Source organism: Xiphias gladius, chromosome 5, assembly GCF_016859285.1.
Source record: "Xiphias gladius isolate SHS-SW01 ecotype Sanya breed wild chromosome 5, ASM1685928v1, whole genome shotgun sequence".
Lineage (NCBI taxonomy): Eukaryota > Metazoa > Chordata > Actinopteri > Istiophoriformes > Xiphiidae > Xiphias > Xiphias gladius.
The window spans coordinates 13,976,461-13,998,242 of record NC_053404.1 but is presented as its reverse complement, the minus strand read 5'-3'; the positions used below and the strand labels follow the sequence as shown (position 1 = coordinate 13,998,242).

Genomic DNA, 21,782 nt, shown 5'->3' with positions numbered 1-21,782 from the left:
ACATTTTGGATATACTTTACATGGTTCTCACTGGGTAGAGATGATATTGGAGGTTACCTCCTGCCAAACAACTGGACTGGCTGATCATAAATCCCAGACATGCTGATCAATTGCATGATGCACAGCTACTGAGGATATATTGGTTGCTATGCCAACACCTTGTTATAGTAATAGTTGGGTCTCCTTCTTGCATTCTCCTGTTTTAACTGGTGTATAAAAGCCATAATACCCTCACAGACATACTTTCTTGTGATTATGTATACTTCAGTGATGCTGCCAGTTCTCAGCGACGCTTCATATTAATTGTCATCATACTGTCTTACCCATATTCACAGCAAAGAATGGCATCTTCAGGATTTATTTCTGTATAATCCTATTATCACTATAAGGCTGTGGAATAACAGCATGACACAAATGAAACGATGCAAAAAAGAACATACCATGAGTGTCTGTATAGTTAAATGTAGTTTGTATGTGTGTTATAGAGAGGTAGAGTGGTGAAATACCTTGAAGGAGCTATGAACGAGGGTTTCATCCAGGTCAATCACCACACAGTTCTTTCCGTATTCTGCTATACTGACTTCTGGCAGCAGGAACTTGGCTGGAGGCTGCAGAAACAACACACACCCTTTACAATATTATGTATATACAAAGTTTCATTAGAGGGAACAGACTGCCCCACACACACACACACACACACACACACACACACACACACACACACACACACACACACACAGAATCATACAGTACTGAGGGTGTGACGGCAGCTCAGTCAGAGTATTGGAGATGATCCCTTGCCCCTCTCTGGCTGACACTAAAGAACAGCTTTAATGACCTGCAGGAGGGTGTCCATTAGCTGATCACGTGATATGATACTTATGTGGGACTTGTTGTTGCAGTATTATAAAAGTAGCTTAAGTAGCTCCTTTCTTTTCTTAAAAGCTGAATTAAGACTGACCAATATGGTTGAAGTCACAATTGGCATATTAATAAGAACATCTTTCAATTATTAAAATATATCACAGAAATTCTACACTAAACTTTTAAGCTAATATGGAGTAGACGTTCTGAAAGTGCTCAAGAAGTGGTCACTTGATCACAACTGAGCTATGGCTATGAAAACTGAGCAAACTCCATTCACTGAGGAAGACTGTCTGTTTTTTGGGCATTTAAAACCTTTTATTATAGACAGTAGAGAGATGATTTTTTTAATACCAAACTACTGCTACCAAAGTCAAGTACTATATTTACATCACAATATTGCAAATGACAAATTACTCATAAAAGAAACAAATCAAAAATCAAAATTCAAAATTGAATGCAATGAACTGTGTTCCATTTTTATGAATTTCATCTGATTTAACATGTAAAACAAAACCTGTAAAACAAAACTTGTTAGTTTTTGATTAAGATTTGCTTGACATCATTCATTTGGACAACAGAGATTTGTATATAACATTTCATGATGTGACTATTGTCATGAAAGTAGATAAATGATATGAGATAATATTGAATTATTGCCCAGCCGTAAACTGAATTTGGTATTTGGTAAACACATCACCCACACTGCAATACTGCGTTGAAGCACCTATAATAAGATCTTAAGTAACATCATATTACTGAGTGTGCTACTGTGTCAAAAACATTGTGATAGTCCCTCTCAAGTCAACACCATCACATATCAAAAATGGCTTCTTCAGCTAGGAATGTTACTGGCCTCTTCCCTGTTCACGAGTCCCTGCTGATGTTTTCTGGATTACCTCATGTTGACTGAGCTCTGTGACAGTGCCACCTTCAGGGTTGGGGGGTGGGAAAGGAGAAACACTTGTGTCCTCTGCCAAACAGGCCTGGGGTTACAGACAGGCATGGGGCAGATGGTGCGGCCATAGGGGGCACACACTCACACAGAAGTACATCCATGCACACATACATTCATATACATAGCCATACACTCACAAGGTGAGGAGCAAGGACTCTGTCAATCTTACACACTCTCACACACACACACACACACACACACACACACACACACACACACACACACACACACACACACACACACACACACACACACACACACACACACACACACACACACACACTAGTGTTCTGCTCGGTGTGCCTGCCATTTTCTGCAGTTATCTGTGTTTTAGTGTGTTTTGGTCATGCTGACGGCATCTATCATGTCTTATCACGGGACTGCATGCTGATGTATCACAGGAACAATTCCCTGTGAGCAAGGACATGGAGTGACATCCTTTCAGGCCGTGATGAATGTGATATACACATGCATGTGCATGAGCAAAGAAAGAAAGACTGACTGGGACCTTGACCTTTTTACCAGGCAGCTGCACTGTGATAAAAGGCCCTTCACCTGAAACCACAGCTGGGGAGGCGCTCTCCCAAACTGATCAATCTCAACCACAGTGCATAATTTCACTTGATCAGCATGAAGCGTGACACTAAAAAACATGTTTGTCTGTTGGGAGTAAGGGGGACAATGAAAATTCAATGGTGTCCCCATATACTATATAGATCCATGCAATACTTAAAATAAATTAAAATATTAATTCCCTTGCAATAGATTGGCTACCTTTAACGTGTAATTCAGCATCAGAGCTAAGGGTGTATAGGAGGTAACCATTTGCATTAATATAAGTAAGCAAATGACTACCATATGATTACCATTTTAACTTATCTTACTATCGCCATGAAGTCATTAGGTATTCAAGACTCAATTGAATTAACATCTCATTGACGAAACTGAAAAAACATTTATTTCCTTTTTTTATTAAAAACATTCTTTATTTTTGTTTGCTTTGGCTTGTTGTCTGATGTTTATAATTACTTGAGTCAATTTTTTTGTACTGGAGAGGACCTATAAACCCCTTGGCTTCCTTTCATCCCTGCATATTTTCGATGATCTCTATTATTGTAAGCTTTTTACCATGATATTTTTAATTTTCAACCAAAGACTAAAAAAGACTAAAGACTAATAATGACAATAGTAAGTGATAAGAACATTTCAATGCCAGTTTGTATTTTATATGATTCTTTAGTTCCCAAATTTAGAACAATAAAAGAGTATGGAATACATTTGTTTTATATCTGAAGGGAACATATATTTACTTAGGCAGAGTAATAGGACCATAGGGTAATCAAAACGTAATAATGTATACTAAAGTCAAATGGGTGTTCATAATGGCAATAATGCTGTTTAAAAAAAACAAAACTATTTCTTAATTAAGTACATATTTATTGTATAATGCTATTTAGTAAAAATTTAATAATTTAATAAATAACTGCATTAACAGTTGAAAATGTCCTTTTATCTGTTTTCAACTTGTAGTGTGCAATTTAGTAAGTGTCTCTATATGCCTTATAAGTACTAAATAGGGAAGGTTAAAGTAAAGAATTACCATTTATTTGTTGGTTTTTATGTATGTGTAATGCTTGTGTATTCTTATGTATTTGTGGTAAGTTTTTGTTTAAAAAAAAATTATTTGGTGCTCTTTGACATGGTGTTATATCTCCACTTGGTACTTTGGTATTTCCACAGTAAAACTAACAACACAAAGTTGCAGAGACATGTTGTTTGTCTGCTGACGTGAGAGTCTGATGTTGGATGTAAAATTAGATTCAGTAGTTAAATAGTGACACAGACATGACCTGTCCAGGTCATTTTGAGATATTTAAGTCGCCTTTCAGTGCTCGCCTGGACCAAGCTGGGAATACAAACAGCAGACCTCATCGCCACATGCACTTCCTGCCATTGAAGGGAGGTGTCTGCTGGATGGTGTAGTTTAAAGCTTGGCTGTGATGTGGGATGCTGTGAGTGTGAATATCCTAAATTACAGTAAACCACAGGCACCGTGTACATTTCAAAATAGCTAAACGAATTGCTGTTTCAGCACAAACAAAGCAGGGATCAGATAAATCCCCCTTTCTGGTGAATGTCTGATGAAGTACAACTCACTGAAACCAAGCCTCATTCTAATGGACTAACAGTAGTTCATTGACCACTGAGTACATAATCACAATGTAATCTTTCTCAATGTAGACAGATATCTAATTTAATTAAGTCTTTTAAGGGGGAGTGATCCATTTGTTGAAACTGCAGCTGTAAAGGTCTACTGCAAGATTCAATAAATTTGATCTAATAAGAAAATCAATCTCATGTTCTGTTCCAGTGACAGGAGTAACACTGGAGAAATGGACAAGAGGAAAAAGCAACAAATAAATCATATGATAATAAATGGATTTAGTTTATTTCTGTCTACCAACTGTGTGAGTGGAGGGCAAGCAGCACAAAGCCAACCCTTGAAAGCCATATGATTTCCAGACTGGGAGTGTAGAATTTCACCTGAGAGCAAAAAAACCCCCTCTGTGTCAACATCCACATGCAGCTAGAGTGATGAAGCACAGCAAGCAGTGGGAGGATGTTACCGTTATGGAGAGAGATGAAGAAAAATGAAAGATAATAATACATACACTGGGGATGGGGATGACCTGGACCTGGTCACACTGGAAAAAATAAACCGAGAGAGAAAAAGAGAACAAGATTAAGAGAGATGGGGTGGAAAACAAGAAAAAACAGACAGGGAAGCAAAATCAAAACTGTGAAAAATTTTTGCAAGGAAGAAATTGACATCAACATCAATATTCATCATCATCATCATCCATCAACAAATGGACAGGGAGAGAAGGAGGGAGAGGGACAGAGAAAAAAGGGACATATAGTACTCTCAGTGATAGAAAGTGAGAACAACTTGCTCAAAAACAAACAGAGCTGCCATAGTAACAAATACGGCTGGCCAGAAATCCAGCCACAGCACACTGCTGGGAGGGACTGTGGGCAAGGACCCAACTCAAAAATCAACCCAACTCTATAACAAGGCTTTTTATGGCAAGGTTCTCTAGGTTTGCTCGAAATTAATGGGAACTCATTTGTTAAGGAGGGGTCTGGAGCGGGTCAGCGCTGACCACATCCATAGTGTCTGTGAAGGGCCACATATTCCTCCCCTGAATGAGAAACATTTACAGGTAAACAGGAGTGGAAATGTGATATGATCCTGCTCCATTTATAGCCCCGTGTACCTGCCTTGGCAGCAGAACACCATGTTTTTCGAGGAGCTCGGGGTTTTGGCGCCTTTTCCACAGCCAGAACATTCGCTTCACACATCCTCACTACACTGGTCAGAGTGTGTGTGAGGAGAGGGGGAGGCGTGAGTGCCAGGCAATCCATCACACCGGACAACACACAAGGCCCGCTTTATGGGGATTAAAGAAGCAGCAGTATGCAGTGCATGTGCGTGTGTGCGTACATGTGTTGTCATGGGTATACGGTAAGACTTGTGCAAGCTTGCGCAATCATGCGTCAGAAAGAGCGAGGGTGTGTGTGTGTGTGCATCTTTTGAGCTTCTCAGTTGCTCTGTGTATTATTTTGTGTGTGCAGTTGTGTGCGTAGGCAGATATCGAAGAATGCAAGATGGGAAGCGAGCCCGTATTTTCAAGCAGTGGATGGTAAACAACCTCTGGGTTCAACGGGTTTGATGCAGCTGGAAAAATTTGTGGAGGGAGCTCAGCGAGGCTGCACAGCGCCTCAGCCTCAGCAGGCAAAGGAAAACCCTAACAAGCTCGCTGTAACAAAACCAAACAAATGTTGCTTGTTACTGGATCTCTTGAGCAAATCTAGAATTTCTGTAATAAAATATTAATTAATTCCCACAAGGTTTTTTTTTGATCATGAGGATGCAAATGGTATGTATTCTGGACTCTGGCCAACTATGATGAGAGAAAAATGAGCTTCACCTTGGGAGGACTGCCATTCTCCTCTGGCGGTGCGGGCAGAGAAAGTGTCTTGTTGTTGGTGGCTGGTGGCTCCACGTGGTAGTCATTGTAGTTGCGGAAGCAGCAGAAGAAGGGGCTGAAAATGCTCCTGCTCCGGTGCTTCTTTATGCTGCTGTTGGACTGGGAGACTGAAGGAGATAACCAAAATAGACAGAAGGAGCCAGGTTAGATTAGGCTGCTTTGCATACGACAACAAGCGGTTGTTGTTATGTAGCAATACAACACTGTATACAAACTCTCTCATAAGACCTGCGTTAAAAATGTTGTGAATAATCCAACATATTGGGGATTATAATTATTTGCTTTCTGGCAAAGCGTGAGATGAGAAGATTGATACCACTCTCATTCCTGTCCATTCAATATCTACAGCTAGCAGTCAGTTAGCGTAGCTCAGCTAACCAGGCTAGCGGTTTGCCCGTTTCAAGTCTTTGTGCTGAGCTATGTTAACTGGCTGCTTTCTGTAGCTTCATATTTTAATGGTCAGATATGTTACCAATCTCCTGATCTAACTCTTAGTAGTATCAGTAAATTATAATTAAAGTATCCAAAACAAAAGTATTCAATAAAGAAGAATGGCCACTTTATGCGTTCTACTATTATATACTACACTGTATAAGTTTATATACTTGAAGTTAGTTTGACACAGGTCCCCAAAGTCCTGGAATGTGTGTGGGCTTTGTCATTTAACTTATAACAACGCGTCAAATTTCACAATCTTATTTTATGTTTTGTAAGTAAAATCTTTACAAAATTGTACATAAAATTAATAAATGTCCTTTCTTGCTGTCTTAAGGTCCTCTCAGTGGCATGTCACCTGTTGAGAGTAGATGTCATATCTGTTTAAAAACCTTTATGTTAATGAAAGCTGCATCCTCTGAAAGAAAAAATACACAACTGATGCTCAGAGTTGCAGATAGATTGTGTTTCACATGCATCAGTGCATTATCGTGATAAAAGAGGCTGAGATGTATGTTGTACAACACAGTGAGGCATTGGTTCATGCAACAGGGAGCATAGGGACAAAAATAGCTGAGTGCCCTCTGGGAAGGTAGTCCAGTTAATTAATATCAAGAAGGGAGAAGACAGCAAAAAAAATTAATATCATATATATGAGAGAAAGAGACCAAAAATATGATAATTTTAGAAAAAAATAAGAGATACAAAGAAAGAAAATATTATACCTTTTATGCAAAAGAGACCTTGAATGTCCAGTTAAGATTGAAAATTGAAACACACAATAGTAGCAAAAACACAGTAGTTTCAATATTTTGATCAACTGAATTGTGAAATTATTTCTGTTATATGACTTTATCTGGCAATAATGAACTCTAGATTCACATGTATGGCAAGAAGGACTGATCAGTAGCTGAGTGCTGCAAAGCTCCAGGGAGATAACAACATACACATATAGGTCCCTGGTTACATCATTCCTCCTTCCTGTCTCTGAAGTCCATGGCCTACTTTCACACTGAAAGAGGAGAAATGAGCGGGCTCGAATGGTCTGTAGCCCTCCATAAATGTTCTATCACGGATTATGACTTTTATATTTTACATTACAAAGGCTGAAATCTGACAGTGCAATTATCCCGAGGTGTTCCTGAAGTAGAAATTCTGCAAGTTTAATTGCTTTAAAGGTAATTTTTAGGCATGGAAATTCCAAATCTCTTCAGGACTTTGAAGTGTAGATGGGGTGACTTTAGCTGGGATCATCATTTTCATGGCCATCACACAGTGTCCCTGTTTGTTGCCGTCTGGTTAACGTGTTCATACACCCATGTGACAAAGGCAGCCCAGTTAGACATGCATGCTGAAGCTGTTTGCAGTGTGCTCTTGTTCTGAGAGTCTTCAGATTGTTGCATGGAACAATCCTTAGGTTGCCTCGACTGGATCTGACAGGCTGCAGGCCATTCGACTTCTTTGTTCTCTCCGTCTTTGTAGTCAAAAGCTTGCTGTGGCTCTTCCTCTTCTCTGATAGATGTTCCGAAGAAGCAACACTTCGGTAAACAAACACAGCCATATGATCGGAAAACAAAGGCAACATGCTTTGTTACATAACCTGTGGGATGATTGAAAATCTTCTACCCTTGCAGACTTGATTCAGTCAGAGCTGCTACAGAAAACAGATAGCAGCATACTTGCTACAACTATAGAATCTATACTTCTCTTTGTCTGAGGGTGTAAAAGTCACCTTGAATGTTTACTGTTATATATAGACAGAGCAATAATGGCTGAGGCACATCAGGAATTAATCTAAAAGCATTAACCCCATAAGACCAAGATCACACACACAGAGAGTTGAGGAGTCTTATTAAGTTGCCAAGAGTTTGTGTTGTGGAAATTAATACATATGCCAAATTTTATATTGTGGCACAACCGTTTGAGATTTGTTAACTAATAAATCAGATTTGGTTTAATTTTCGGTGAGTGGATTATTGTTTGTGATGCTCACAGCATTGATAAATAGGTAGGCTACCGTTTTCTAATGAGGCACCTTTTATAAAGGGTTTCTAAATTGTAACTAACAGCTTTTTTAATTGTCAACAAAACACTCACCAATGCTGTATAGATCAGTTATAGGCCATTAATAACAACCAATTTTGGGTTGCCAGATTAATAATCATCTCCTACTAGTTTTCTTCCTCCTCCAGAAGGATGGGTTGCTTTAAGGGCTTTGATGATTAGTTGCTTCATTAACTTACAGTTAATTAGTCTGCTACAATTTCGATAATCGATCAATTTCAATCAATCAAAAGATTACAAAAATTAACTGGTTTCAGCTTCTCAAATGTGATGATTTGCTGCTTTTCTCTTTGCTGTACAATTGTAGATACAATATGTGTGGGTTTTAGACTGTTTGTTGGCCAAAACAGGTTATATGAAGATGTCACCTTGAGCTGTAGGCAATTGTATTTTTCACATGTATTGTATTTTTGTATTTTTCACATTTTTTCTGGACTAAATGTTTAATCAATTTATAATTTTAATTTTTTTTAAATAAAACTGTTTACAGCTACTCTCTGGATTATCCAGAATAGGTTTTCTTGAATTTTTTTAATGTGATTTTTCAATGCTGTGAGCTCCACAAATAAAATTTAATTCATCTCCATTGTATTTGGGTGGCGGCAGAAATCTGAGAGAACAACAGGCAGATAAATCCAAAACTATTTGCATGGCTAGATACCACTAGAAAAAAAACTTCTTTGAAATTAGAGTGACTGGACCCTTTAACATAGCAACTTTTCAGATCCAGAATCATCCCTCACTCTCCCTAAAGTTGGCCTCAAATGCCTTGATGTCATTCTTCAATCCTCCATTTTGAGACTGTCTACATTTTACCGCCATGGTCCGCTGCCCTGATCGACTGCCCCGAAAAAGCAGGTGGGAGTGTGAGACAGGGAGAGAAAAAGGAGATGTGGGGAGGGTTACTGTGGCAGCCTATACTTGGGTCTGGTTCTTACTCCACCCCCTCCTGCACCACCACCCTACACAAACAGAGCTTTCCTTTCTGCCTTTGACACAAATAACATAGCTGAGAGTTAACTGCTGCTGGAGACCGAGAAAATACACACATACACACACATACACGCAGCATATGTTCACGTTTAGGCAAATGGCCACGTGTACAGTGATCAACCATATACTTCACATACTGAAACTTTTTCTGTCAGTGTCCTTGCTCAGGAATGTAACTGGAGTCAGCTTGCCTTGCATAGTAATGCAGCCTTCGTCAACGCTGAGAATAACAGCAAAAGGTTAAAGTGCAACATTTGCCATTAGGAACACAGATGCCTAAACCTGCACAAACTGCAACAACATAACAAATCTGGCAAATAAGACACTAAAGCCCCCAGATTGAAATGAATTAGCTGACAGTCTGCAGTCCTCTTAATAAGGGATACACCCCTCTTAAATCTAGGTAAAGGGTGGTGAATGCAAGTGGCTTTATCTAACAAAAGCTCCCTGGAGAGAGAGCTATTAAACCAAATCTGTAGCTTCCTCAGAGCAGGTGCACATCGTTTACCCACTGAATAGACTTCATTCGATTCAGCATATTCCCCTGATCTGAAAGCTGCGAAAATGGCACTTTAAGTCGGTGCCTGCATCAATGCTCCTGCTGAACATTAGGTGACAGTGATAGAAAACTTGCTAGTCAATCGGAGCCAGCTGGGCCCAGGCTCTCTATCACATGTTCAGGGAAAACCACTAACATGGCCGGAAGAGGGAGAAAGCGCAGGAAATTCTCAGCATTCCTGAAAGGAAGAGATAATCACCCCGTGACCCAAAGCGTGGAATAATGCCAGGGAATATGATCCCCGCCTTAGCTCAAGACTTTTGAGGTTGCCTTCTTTACTGTAGCTTTAAAAGCACAAAATGTATACAAGTAGTCAAAACACAACTTGCCACATTTAAAATATGATGTTAGATTTAAGCTACAGTCTCTTCCTTTACAGTACATGAAGTCTCATAGGTTTTTATAAGGACATTCATCAGTCTTGAGACTAATGATCCTGGGTGATGCAGCATTTCTGAGTATAAGAAAAAAAAAAATTGTATTTATTACATTTATTTATCTAATTTTGGAAGGTTCGGCTATCATTACAACTGGTTATAATAACAAAGCACTCACCAAATCAATGAATGAGATCTGTGAACAAAAAAGAAACCTGAAGTCATAAACCTGCCAACAATGTAGCCAGATAGTCTAAACCACTTTTTGGAGGATAAACCAAAAAAGGCCAAACATGTAATTCCTCGCTGCACAAGAAAACTGTGTGTGTGCACAAAAAATAGAAAGTGGACTATAACTGACAGTTTGGGTAATAATTTTGCCATTCTCCCTCATTTGCACTTTCATATAGTTTGTTTGGCTGATCTGAGGGTTTGTTTGAAACTAGTCTGATCATCTAACCACTTGTGTTTCTTGCCCCATCGGACTTGTTTTTCCCAATGTCACAGAATCCAAGATCTCAGCAGTTACCTTGGTGAGTATCAGTGTTGGGCAAGTTAAGTGAAAAATATAATCACTAATTACATACTCATTGAAAATGACATTACTTTACAAATTACTCAACAGCAAAAGTAATTTGTTACATTACTCATTACGTTACTTTTGTTGGTGAGCCAGGCACGTCAAAGGTACCCTTAAACAATTCCAAATTCTCCACACCTACACGTCACATCTTCTGTATTTAACACGTATAGAAATAGAAATTGAAACATTTTGTGTCATTGTAGCAAGCAGCCAGTCTTAGGTTTGGAGGTATTTAATGGCCATCAACACCTAATGTCAGCTTAGCTAGCTTAGCCAAAGAAGTCCTGTCCTCAAGTAAAGGCTTCCCAACCAAATGTAGGCAGCTAAGGAGGCACAACATGTAAGTAAGAAAACTTTTGAGTTACCAGGAGGTGTATTTGTCTTCTTTTATTAGAGGCTAGCTTCCTGCTCTTGCTCTAAGCTAACACGTCACTTCTCAATCTGTTCTCTGAATGCACATAAACTCCGAAATATCAAACAAGTCAGTGTTACTGGGATTAGTAACTCAAATGTAATTCATTTTAAATTCTAATCCCTTACAGTACTCACTACTGAAAAAAAAATCACATTATTTATAATACTTGACTTCTTAATGCCAGTCATTACCGATAATGACAGTCAGATCTACAAATATAGGACAGAAGTTGTATTAAACCAGAGGTATCCTGTAATATATTGGTATTGGTAGAGCCTGTGTGAACCGCATTCCAGAATCAGTTAGTTGTCCAGCCAGGTGTGTAAAGTGCACAGTACCTGGGGAGTATGAGGGTAAATGTGAGAGCAGCCCATGTGAAGGTGGCTTTAATAATTCAGATGGAAAACAGGCTGGTTTTAAATGGCATGGTTGGGTACTTAACATACACTGAAATAAAACAGCCAAGAGGCAGAGGGATTTCCATGCCATCTCTGCTGTCTGAAGCTTCTGTAAAACTCAGAAAAAATCTTTATGATACAGTGATAACTTGACATCATGGCAAGGAGACACCAATAACCATATATGAAATGACCTTTCATCCCTTCAGGCAGTGGGGATGACACAGATTATTTGCCTCCTCCTGTCACTGACATTTTGAGTGTGGGGTGTTGCGTTAAAAGTGGAATCAAATATCTAGGGCTGATATAACGCCATGTGAGATAAAATACGTATTTGGCTGCAGCCAAAATGAAGAACAAGCCTTTACACACACACAAATGTATACACCGACAGGCAAGCCACTATTACCCTGGACAGCATTCAGAGGCAAAGTGAGCACCTAAAGATGAAGCTGTTTCTTTCCCTGGCTATCACTAACAGCAACAAGAGGGAACTCCTTGTTGTGCACTTTGTCAGCAAAATAACACTATGGAAGAAATCTCCAATGATATCCAATGATACTAAGAAAGGAAACATTTTTATCTTATTCCTATGTTTAAACAGGGACTGCAACTGATAACTACTTTCATTAATCCCCTTACTATTTTTTCCTTATCCATTCATTGTTTTAAATGTCAAAAATTGGTGAAAAATGACCCTAACAATTTCCTAGAGCAGAAGGGCCAACAGTCCAAAGCCCACTGATTTTCAAATAATTTTTGCATTTGAGCAGCTGCAGCCAGGATTTATTTGGCATTTTTTTATTTTCCATGCTAGAAACCTGGATCTATGGATGGCAATCAGTCCACAACTTCAGTTCTGAACTGAAATATATAAATATTTATTGAATGGATTGCCATGGAGTTTGGTATAGATATAGATGGTGGCCAGAGGATGAATTGTAATTATTATGGTGATCCCCAACTGGACAAAGCTTCAGAGAGTCTAGTGAAATATATCAACATTTACTCAGTGAATTGGCAAAAATGCTGGTATAGATAGTTACTGCATCCAATGGATGCATCCTGCCTAGTTTGGTGATCCCCTGACTTTTTCTGTAGTGTCTCCAACAGATAGACATTTTTGTTTGCTATTGGATGGATTGTTGAAATTTGACAATTATGCTCCCCGCAGGATGAACTGTACTCACTTTGGTACCCACTGACTGTTCATGTAGCGCCATCATCATGATAAAATTTTAATGTGTCCAGTACTTTAGTCTATGCCTAAAATACCTCCAAACTAATTGCTAATTCCACTCAGCCTCAGCTATATTTTGTGTTCAGTGCTAAGCAAACGTTATCATGCTGACATGCTAAACTAAGACGGTGAACATGGTAAACATTATATCTGTTAAACATCAGCATGTTACCTCTGTAACTGTGAGCATGTCACAGAGGTAACATCCCTGTGCCTAAGCACAGCCTCCCAGAGCTGCTAGCATGGTTATAGACTCTTCTAGTTTTGTAACTGTGTAGTTTTGTTATTTGTTAAGTCCTAAAAATGTAAGAAAATAGTGGAAAATGCCAATTACAATGTCCGCGGAGATGTCTTCAAACCTCTTCTTGTGTCTGACCCGCAGCCTAAAACCCATAATTGCACAGCTGGTTCCAGCAAATGTTTGACATTTTTGCTTAATAAATGGCTTAAATGGTTAGTGAATCAGTACAGTATAATACATTTCATACATTTAGCAGATTCTTTGTCCAAAGTGACTTCCATTTTTTTCATTCACCTTCATGAGGAGCCAGTTCAGGGGCTTGCTTAAGGACACTTATTAGACATGTGAACAACAAGAGCTAACAACTGAACCAATCTTAAGCCAGCTGAGCTATAGTCCCCTTATGTTTTGTTTTTAGACTAATTAAGTAATCAAGTAATTGTCTCACCACTAGTTAAGAATCTCAAAATGCAGAATTTAAAAGAATGACTTCTGCCCTAGTTCATCAAAAGCAGATTATTGATTGTTTCCACGCAAGACAAAATCCCACCAAGAGAGGCGATGATGATTACAACAGATCGGCTTCCAAAACAGTACTTACACCAAAGAGCGTCTGCTTCACAGTACACTTGAACATGTGCCTCTTTACACAGAAACGCACACACACACACACACACACACACACACACACACACACACACACACACACACACACACACACACACACACACACACACACACACACACACACACAAACGGCAAATCCAAACAGCTGAATAGAGTTAGGTAGTGTCAGATGAGCTGAGCCTGATAGTTCAGCCTGTGTGTGTTCACTGTGACGAGGTCCTTGGAGGGTTATGTGTGAGGCCATCTGGGCAATAATAGCACAGCATAATAAAATAAACTCCCATTAAGCCTCCTTACTTCCCCACACAGACAGCTGAAGCAGGGATGAAAATTACAGGTTGTGGAGGTACACTCAGTTCGAGCAGATGCCTTTATTCACAATGACTGACCCTCAGCTGGCCTTCTGGGTTTATTTCCCTACTTATCCGGGAGGATTTATATATACATTTGTATCCTACATGACTTTATGTAACTGACATTAACTCAATAACCCAGTTACATTTGAACAGGTCAAGACATGTTTTTCTGAGATTTAAACACATACAGTATACTACTTTGTTGGTATCCAAGTCATGCAAGGTACTATGTCTTTCTGCTGCTGCTGTGAACCTTGACAAAGAGACGTGGGTGGGTCTGCCCCTGCTTTCCTGCCTCAGCCAAATAGCGGCGTAGGCACTGTGGTGGCGGTGCCAGCCTGCATGCAGCCTCCAGGGGACAAGGGCTGCTGCTTCTCGAGTGCTCAGCAAAATTAAGGAGCGCAGGGGAATTAACCCACTGAGAGCTCAGGGAGAAATAATTAGGGAGATCTGACTATTCTGCCCGAGTTACGCAACCGGCAGCAACACAGCCCACGTTGTTTGGGGCTGTGGCGGTTCATTATTTATATATCTTTTTATATTCTCATCTACAACTGGGTGCTCAATGCCAGAGGCTCACCTACTGACGGGAAATCCTCCTTGACTGTCTGTTGGTTTATAAATAAAAACTAGAAGAATTAATGTCAGATGAAATTAAGGGCCTGTGTTCAGGCTTCACTTGAACATGGACATGCTTGTACACTTTGTGACTCCAGAGTCAGAAATGCTGTCCATGCAGCTGTAAAAATGGATCCTAGAAGTTGATCCAGTGAGCAGATGGAATTTAAAGGGGTACTTCAACCATTTGTTATCAATCTCACATCAAATTTTGGAACTTTTAGGAGACAGATTAAAAATGAATGTGTAAAATCAAAGCAGCAGAGGCTGAGGTTTTGGTTAGCGCCTCCCTGCCTGTTACGCGGCGACATCTTTCAAACTCCTCAGCCAAAGTCTGTAACTTAGGCTTTCTGTTAAAAATGTGAATTTCCTAGTCAAAGCTGAAATAATCCTGATGACATTGCTATGACATCATTACGGTAATTTTTTAGACTTTAGAAAGCTCCTCCAGAGCCACAAAAAACATTAAACAACTGCTTTCACGGGCTGAGTAGTACTCTGTATAATGAGTAAGGTAAACCATAATGTGTAAAACCATCTAAGTCACTTTAAGTTTTGTTCTTATGTACAAATTCACCTAGAAAAACAGCACGCATCAAAATAACAGTAAATCAGATTAATGCTCAATAAAATGCTGCTTGCTATGGATGGAAAGGAAATAAAAAAGTAGGACATATTTTTGTGCATGTGTTGGTGTCAGCGTGTGCTTGTCCTGCTTGTGTATTGCTGCTACAGTTTCCTATTCCTCTGCTCACTGAGAGGCGTTCATCTCTACATTTCCACACACAGCATGTCCTACTTAGTGCCCCTTGAGATTTACATTTGAACAGTATTCACCTTTACCTCTGAAGAGACAGAAAAATACCTCTTTGTGTCTTTTACAGCCTATGTACCCGTGTATTTGCTTATTCCTTGCTCCTGTTTAAAAATGTATGAACCTTTTATGCTCCTCTGTCAAATATCTCACAAACTGGCACGCAGCATGACTCAGTAAGGGTGACAGAAAATCATTGTGTACACAACATGATCTCCATTTTAGATGATCAATTACTGGTGATGAATGCCAGCTAGAAGATGGCAAAATATGCAGAAAGGCCATTCCCTTGTCAGAGCCAGGCTGAGTACCTGCCTGCAATCCCAGAGACACACAGGTGTTACTGGAACACTTTTTCTTGCTGTCTCTTCTTGACACACACACACACACACACACACACACACACACACACACACACACACACACACACACACACACACACACACACACACACACCTCCACTCTTCTTTCCTTGACCCCTACCTTTCTCTGACTGAATTGTTCTGTTTTGACAACGTTTGTTTGGCTGAATGGATGCATAATTAATCCTAGCTTGTGGCCTGTTTGAGTCTGCGCTCACCAGCACCGTCCTGTTAGAGACAGGCTGTAGAGCAGTAGCATCTAGGCTGCTGCTGCCGTGTGGCAGGCGGTCCTTTTGCTCCAAAGGCTTTTGTGGCTGTTGGAGCATCAGTAATGGTCTTCTCTCATTAACAGCCACTGAATGCCAACTTGTTAAGACATACAGGAAAGTCAAGAGTGATGTAATCCCACAATACTGTGCATTTAATACTAAGCACAACAAGCATGTACTAGAAGAACCAGTGTGTTGGTCATTTGTCTTCAGTAGTCAATCCGGAGAGGTTTGACGAGTTGAAAGTCAGTGATGGCTGCAGTCAATCAAACCAAAAGCTGAAATTGGATACAAGACAATGCCCCTATCTGCTGAGGTTCATTAGTTAGGTATCAATAGAGTTACTCTGTTATCTTGCACTAAAATGTATATTTTCTCATTCAAAAAAATACAAACAACATTATAACAATGCAATTGCAACCAATTGTTTTGGAGCAAACAGTGTTTGCTCCAAAACAAGCAACTGCAGCACAGTAAGCTACACTTGAGACCATGTTTGAGCATAAAACTTCCCACAAACATACAGTCCAAAGCACACAGACATAAAAACAGGTCGAGAAAAATCCAAAGCGTGCTCTGCAGCAGAACCGAACCAGAACAGGGAAAACTACTTGCAGCATGCAGAGAAATGTTGAGTTTTCGATGTGCAGCTTCCAATCACAAGGCATTATATAAGAAGAAGAATAAAGTATAAATATATACATTTTCAAATAAAAATAATTTTGATGTAAACCATTTGCTACATGAATTACAGCTCAAAGACAAAAAAGACAACTAAAAACTAACAAAATTTAAATTGTGTATTCATTTACTTTAGCCCAACCAATCATCATCTTGTAACTCAGGAATGAAACTCTTGGTATGAACAGTATGAACAGGAATAGAAACAGGAACATGTCCTCATGTGACTCTCAGGACATACAGTACTTTCTCTGACAACAACATGATAGCTGGATTACACAAATAAAATGATTATTAAACTGTTTAACATAGTAATAGTCAGTGGTGCCGGGATGTAACTAATTCAATTTACTATGTTACTGTTCTAACATACATTTTAAGATACTTTACTTTTTATCAACTACATTTATTTGACAGATTTACAGATTAAGATTTTACATACATAGCATATTAAATTGATAAAATGTGATGCATTATAATGGATTAAACTACCCAACACTGTATCAAGTAATAATAAACAGAACCACCTTAAACAGCTACAACATTAAAATGCTACCTACATGATAATGCATTAATCAGAATAACTTTTGATTATGTATAACACTGACAGGAATCACTCTGCTGCAAAATGAGTACTAGGTAAGATTTTGAATAAACAATATTTAGTTACTGTTACCATCGTTGAAAGCATTCAGATTTTTCACTTTAAACTGTCCTCAGGTCAGATCCACAGGGAGAATGTTACAGAATTCAGGTCACTAAGTGCATATTGTAGCAGAGTGTCTGTGGATATTAGGGCCCCACTGGAGACATACTGGCAGCATTTCAACAATACAGTTTATGACAAGATTTATAAACAAGTAAAAGGATATTATCGGTCTATTTTAAACTGGAAGCCACTGCTTAGACCTCAGAGCAGGAGTGATGTATACTCTTTCCTCTTTCCCCCTGTTAAAACTGCATTCTGAGTGAGTAAGTGTTCATAGTCAGCCAGTGTAGAAATGAAGAAAGAGTCAACCCACACTATTTTCCCCTGTAGCCTCTCCTAGGACGGATTGCAGTGCGATTGCATTTCCTTATTGTGTATCACCATCCACAGATCTACCGGCTCCCTCCTAATTAAAGGCCACTTTGGTGATATTTAACTTGAATCTTTACTGTGAGCAGATGTAATAATCTGGCATAAATCCATCTAATGCATTCTGTGTCACAAGAGATGACGTTTATTGGCTTTGGAAAAAAACCTCTGTCAGCCATTATTACGCTTTATTAAAAAAAAGACATTTTTATTCTATGTTGTAACAATCAACGTCCACCACTGAGGAAACTCACAAAAGGTAGACGGTAAAGGACTGTTACTCAGCTACCTTACAGATATCAAAATATTGGTATATTTTGAATATAATTTGATTTTTTAAAATTAGGTAACATTCAAGTTTGACCTAACATAGTGGGCCAGTTTATAATTTTATAATGTTTGTCCAAAAACTTTACTTTTCTTAAAGAAATGTCTGTATCTGGGTGAAGTTTGTCTTATGACATATCTTAGTAGGTGGTTATCTTAAGTTAGCAAACAGCTAGCCTGGCTCTGTCGGTTATTTTATTATGTACAGATTAAGCAAATGAGATACGAAGTGTTAATTAGTGAGCTTTAGAGGTGGTAGGCTGGTTGTTTTTCCCGTTCCCAGTGTTTATGCTAGGCTAAGATAACCGTCTTCTGGCTGTAGAGTAATGTATAATGGGCACATATGAGACTGGTATCGGAATTCTCATCTCACTCTCTGTAAAAAGAGAGTGATTGAAGTGTGTTTCCAAAAATGCCAAAGTATTCCTTTAGTTATCATATAAATTCAAAGTTAGCAAAGGCACTAACTTCTCTGATATCACAGTCACTATTATGGATTTTTCTCTAGACAAGACTTTGAATTATGCTAAAAGCTAACACTTTTGGTTAAAATTGCAACACTGCCTCAAATACAACATCATCAGGAATATATGAACATAAACTGTTATTTTTAGGCATTGTTTCCAAGTTAAAACAAGAGATTGATTTGTCAACAAACACATAAAGGGAGCCACTATTGGTGATTGAGTGTTTATGAGCTCATACACAATGTGGAATCAGTGCTGGCAAGTCAACTGTGGTTACTTACAATGCCAAACAAGCTCCATGCAGTGCAACAAAAGCACAAAGTCACTACAACAATGCATTTATTTTCTACTTACAGCCGTAAAAAAATTACATTGCTTCTTGCTGTGGGTTTGAATGAATGTAAGAGATATAACTTAATACAATGCCCGAGTTCCACTTCAGCCATGTTCATGCAAACACTGAGGCGGGGGCTGATCCCGCACATACACTTAACAAGCTTATCAGTCAAGGAGCTTAGGCTTGGAAGAAAAACATTCAACTCTTCCCAATCAGCTGTCCAGTATGGTATTGAACTAGAGTAATGAAGATGTGCTGGGAAAATCAAACATTCCAACACTTCCCTGGAGGTGCAGATAATCAGCTTTTCTGAGCAGCATTGGCTGAAATAGGCTCATAAATCTGTAATAAGGACCTGCATTTCAGAGCACTGAGTCCTGCTTTTCTCTCCCTCTTTCTCTCAGTCAAAATGGTGCCCTGAATATTGACTTCAATGTATGCACATAGCAATCCAATGTGATTCTCAAGAGAGGTGGACAGCTTGAGAATGACATACTGTGTCCTCAAAATATATCAAAGAAATCTATGTTACCTATGACCGAGTAAAAGACTGTTGTCCTCCTCTACCCTTTACTTTGAGTATGGTCATGACAGCAAAGTGCTGTACATAGCAGAGTGGCGACTTGTGCCAGGGACTCCAGGGCAGCCCAAACTGCCCTAACTGTGCTGCGTACAACCCTGCCGGTGTGGTCCACACATTATAAACACTTTATTAATATACAGCAGCAAGTTCCAGGAATATCCTCAAAAGCCAAGCGTGTACACACCTTTCTCCAGATTAATATATAATTAGAGTTTCAGCATTTTTATTTTTATTTTCTTTCTGGCAGTATAAAGAGTTTCTAACCAACAAGCCTTTGAGGGAATCATGATATTTGCCATTTGTCATCGGTATACGTAAATCTCAGTGTCTGCTGCTCCTCCTTGCCTATGCCTCAACTGAAATTATACATTTCATCACCATAAGAGACATTCACAGGCAGTAGGACAGGTAGAGTGCATTGACTACAGAGTTTTTAAAAGGCTGAAGGTTAAAGGGCTATGTGAAATATACAGTTTATGGTATATACTGTTGTTGCTGCCACTGGAGTAATGACAGGGGAGAATGACATTATGTGTATTCAGGAGAATGTACTGTAAATTATTCAGCCTCAGCGAGGAAAACCAAACATGCATTAAAAAAAAAAAATTTTAAAAAGCGTTATTTGTGTTTCTTGTTCTTCCCCAAAAAAGGGACTTTAAAAAAGCAAATTTATTCTGTAGACTCTTAGGTAAATTCCACAGATATTCATCCATGTGTAAAAAGGAAAGCTGACAAACACACAGCTTTATCCCTGTGCGACACTAGATCAGAATTACAGAATAAGGCTGGATAAGACTGGATATTCTATATTTTTCTTATTGTCAGTAAATCCCATGAAAAGCCCCAAATCAAGTATTGTCTCTGTACCCAAGGCCTGCTAGAATTTTGGTAACATGTTTCTTTGTTATCATGACCGTGGGCCCTGTAGTTTATTTTGAATACTCATACCGATGCTGTAAATTTTACTACATTACCTAATGTGTATTAATCCACAGCTGAAAATAATGCACGCCAATGCACAATTTACCCTCGCTTGGGTAATGTTTGCTAAAAACTACAGTGCCCAGCTGTGTGAGGAAATTACTGAACCTTTAAAAAAACAAAACAAAAAAAAAGCCCCTGAATTTTAAGTACAGAATTTTGAATATCTGCTATTAAATAAAAATTAAATATAAATGCTGTTATCGGAAAACATAATTCCAAAGGCTACAAGGCAATCGCCAAAGATCTTGAAATCCCTGTTTCAACAGTTGGTAATGTTATCAAGAAGTTTCACAGTCATAAAACTTGTAAGACGCTTCCAGCACGTGGTGCCCTTTTGACAGAAAGGCAAAAAAAAGGCAAAAACTCTCATAGATAAGTCACAGTCTTTCTGGGATAAAGTTATATGGACAGATGAAACCAAAGTAGAGCTCTTTGGGAATGCAGTGCATCAATTTGTTTATAGGCGACGAAATGAAGCCCATATGGAAAAGAACACCCTACCTACAGTAAAACATGGTGGAGGTTCTATCGTACTGTGGAGCTGCTTTAACTCCTCTGGTGCTGGAGGCATTGAATGTATAAAAGGAATGATGAAATCAGAGTATTATCAAGGTATTTTAGAGCGAAATGTGTTACCCAGTGCCAAAAAACTAGTTTTGAGGCGAAGGTCTTGGATCTTCCAGCAGGACAACAACCCCAGGCACACATCAAGCAGTACAAAAGAATGGTTGAAAAGGAAAAGATGGACTGTTGGACTGGGTCAGCAATGAGTCCTGACCTAAATTCCATTGAAAAACTTTGGAGAGAGCTGAAATTTGCCTTTGCAGAAAGGAATCCTGTGAACTTAGAAGAGCTTGAATGCACACCAAAGGAAGAATGGCAGAAACCACCAGCAAGCAGGTGCAAAAAACTTCTAGATGGCTCCAAGAAACATTTAGAGGTTGTCATTGTTGCCAAAGGTTCTTCAACCAAATATTAGTCAAGGGTGCCAACAATTGTGTCTGGGGTACATTTGGTTCATTATTATTAATTTTGTTAAGTAACTTTGGACATTTTATTAAAAATATTTAGATTATACAAAATTTGAATTTATTTCTGAA

The 21,782-nt window shown here is 39.0% G+C and overlaps 1 protein-coding gene across 2 annotated transcripts in view; it reads right to left on the bottom strand.

Annotated features, from left to right (window-relative positions):
• ctdspla (CTD (carboxy-terminal domain, RNA polymerase II, polypeptide A) small phosphatase-like a) overlaps positions 1-21,782 on the bottom strand; it is a 34,893-nt gene that overhangs the window by 9,278 nt on the left and 3,833 nt on the right. The window contains exons 2-4 of one of the 2 annotated variants that reach the window (XM_040127379.1): positions 5,815-5,981; positions 4,495-4,527; positions 507-608 (exon numbers count right to left, since the gene is read on the bottom strand). In XM_040127379.1, the coding sequence (XP_039983313.1) occupies positions 507-608; positions 4,495-4,527; positions 5,815-5,981 (302 nt within the window). The remainder of the gene's footprint in view (positions 1-506; positions 609-4,494; positions 4,528-5,814; positions 5,982-21,782) is intronic. The other variant, XM_040127380.1, reaches the window with a different exon arrangement.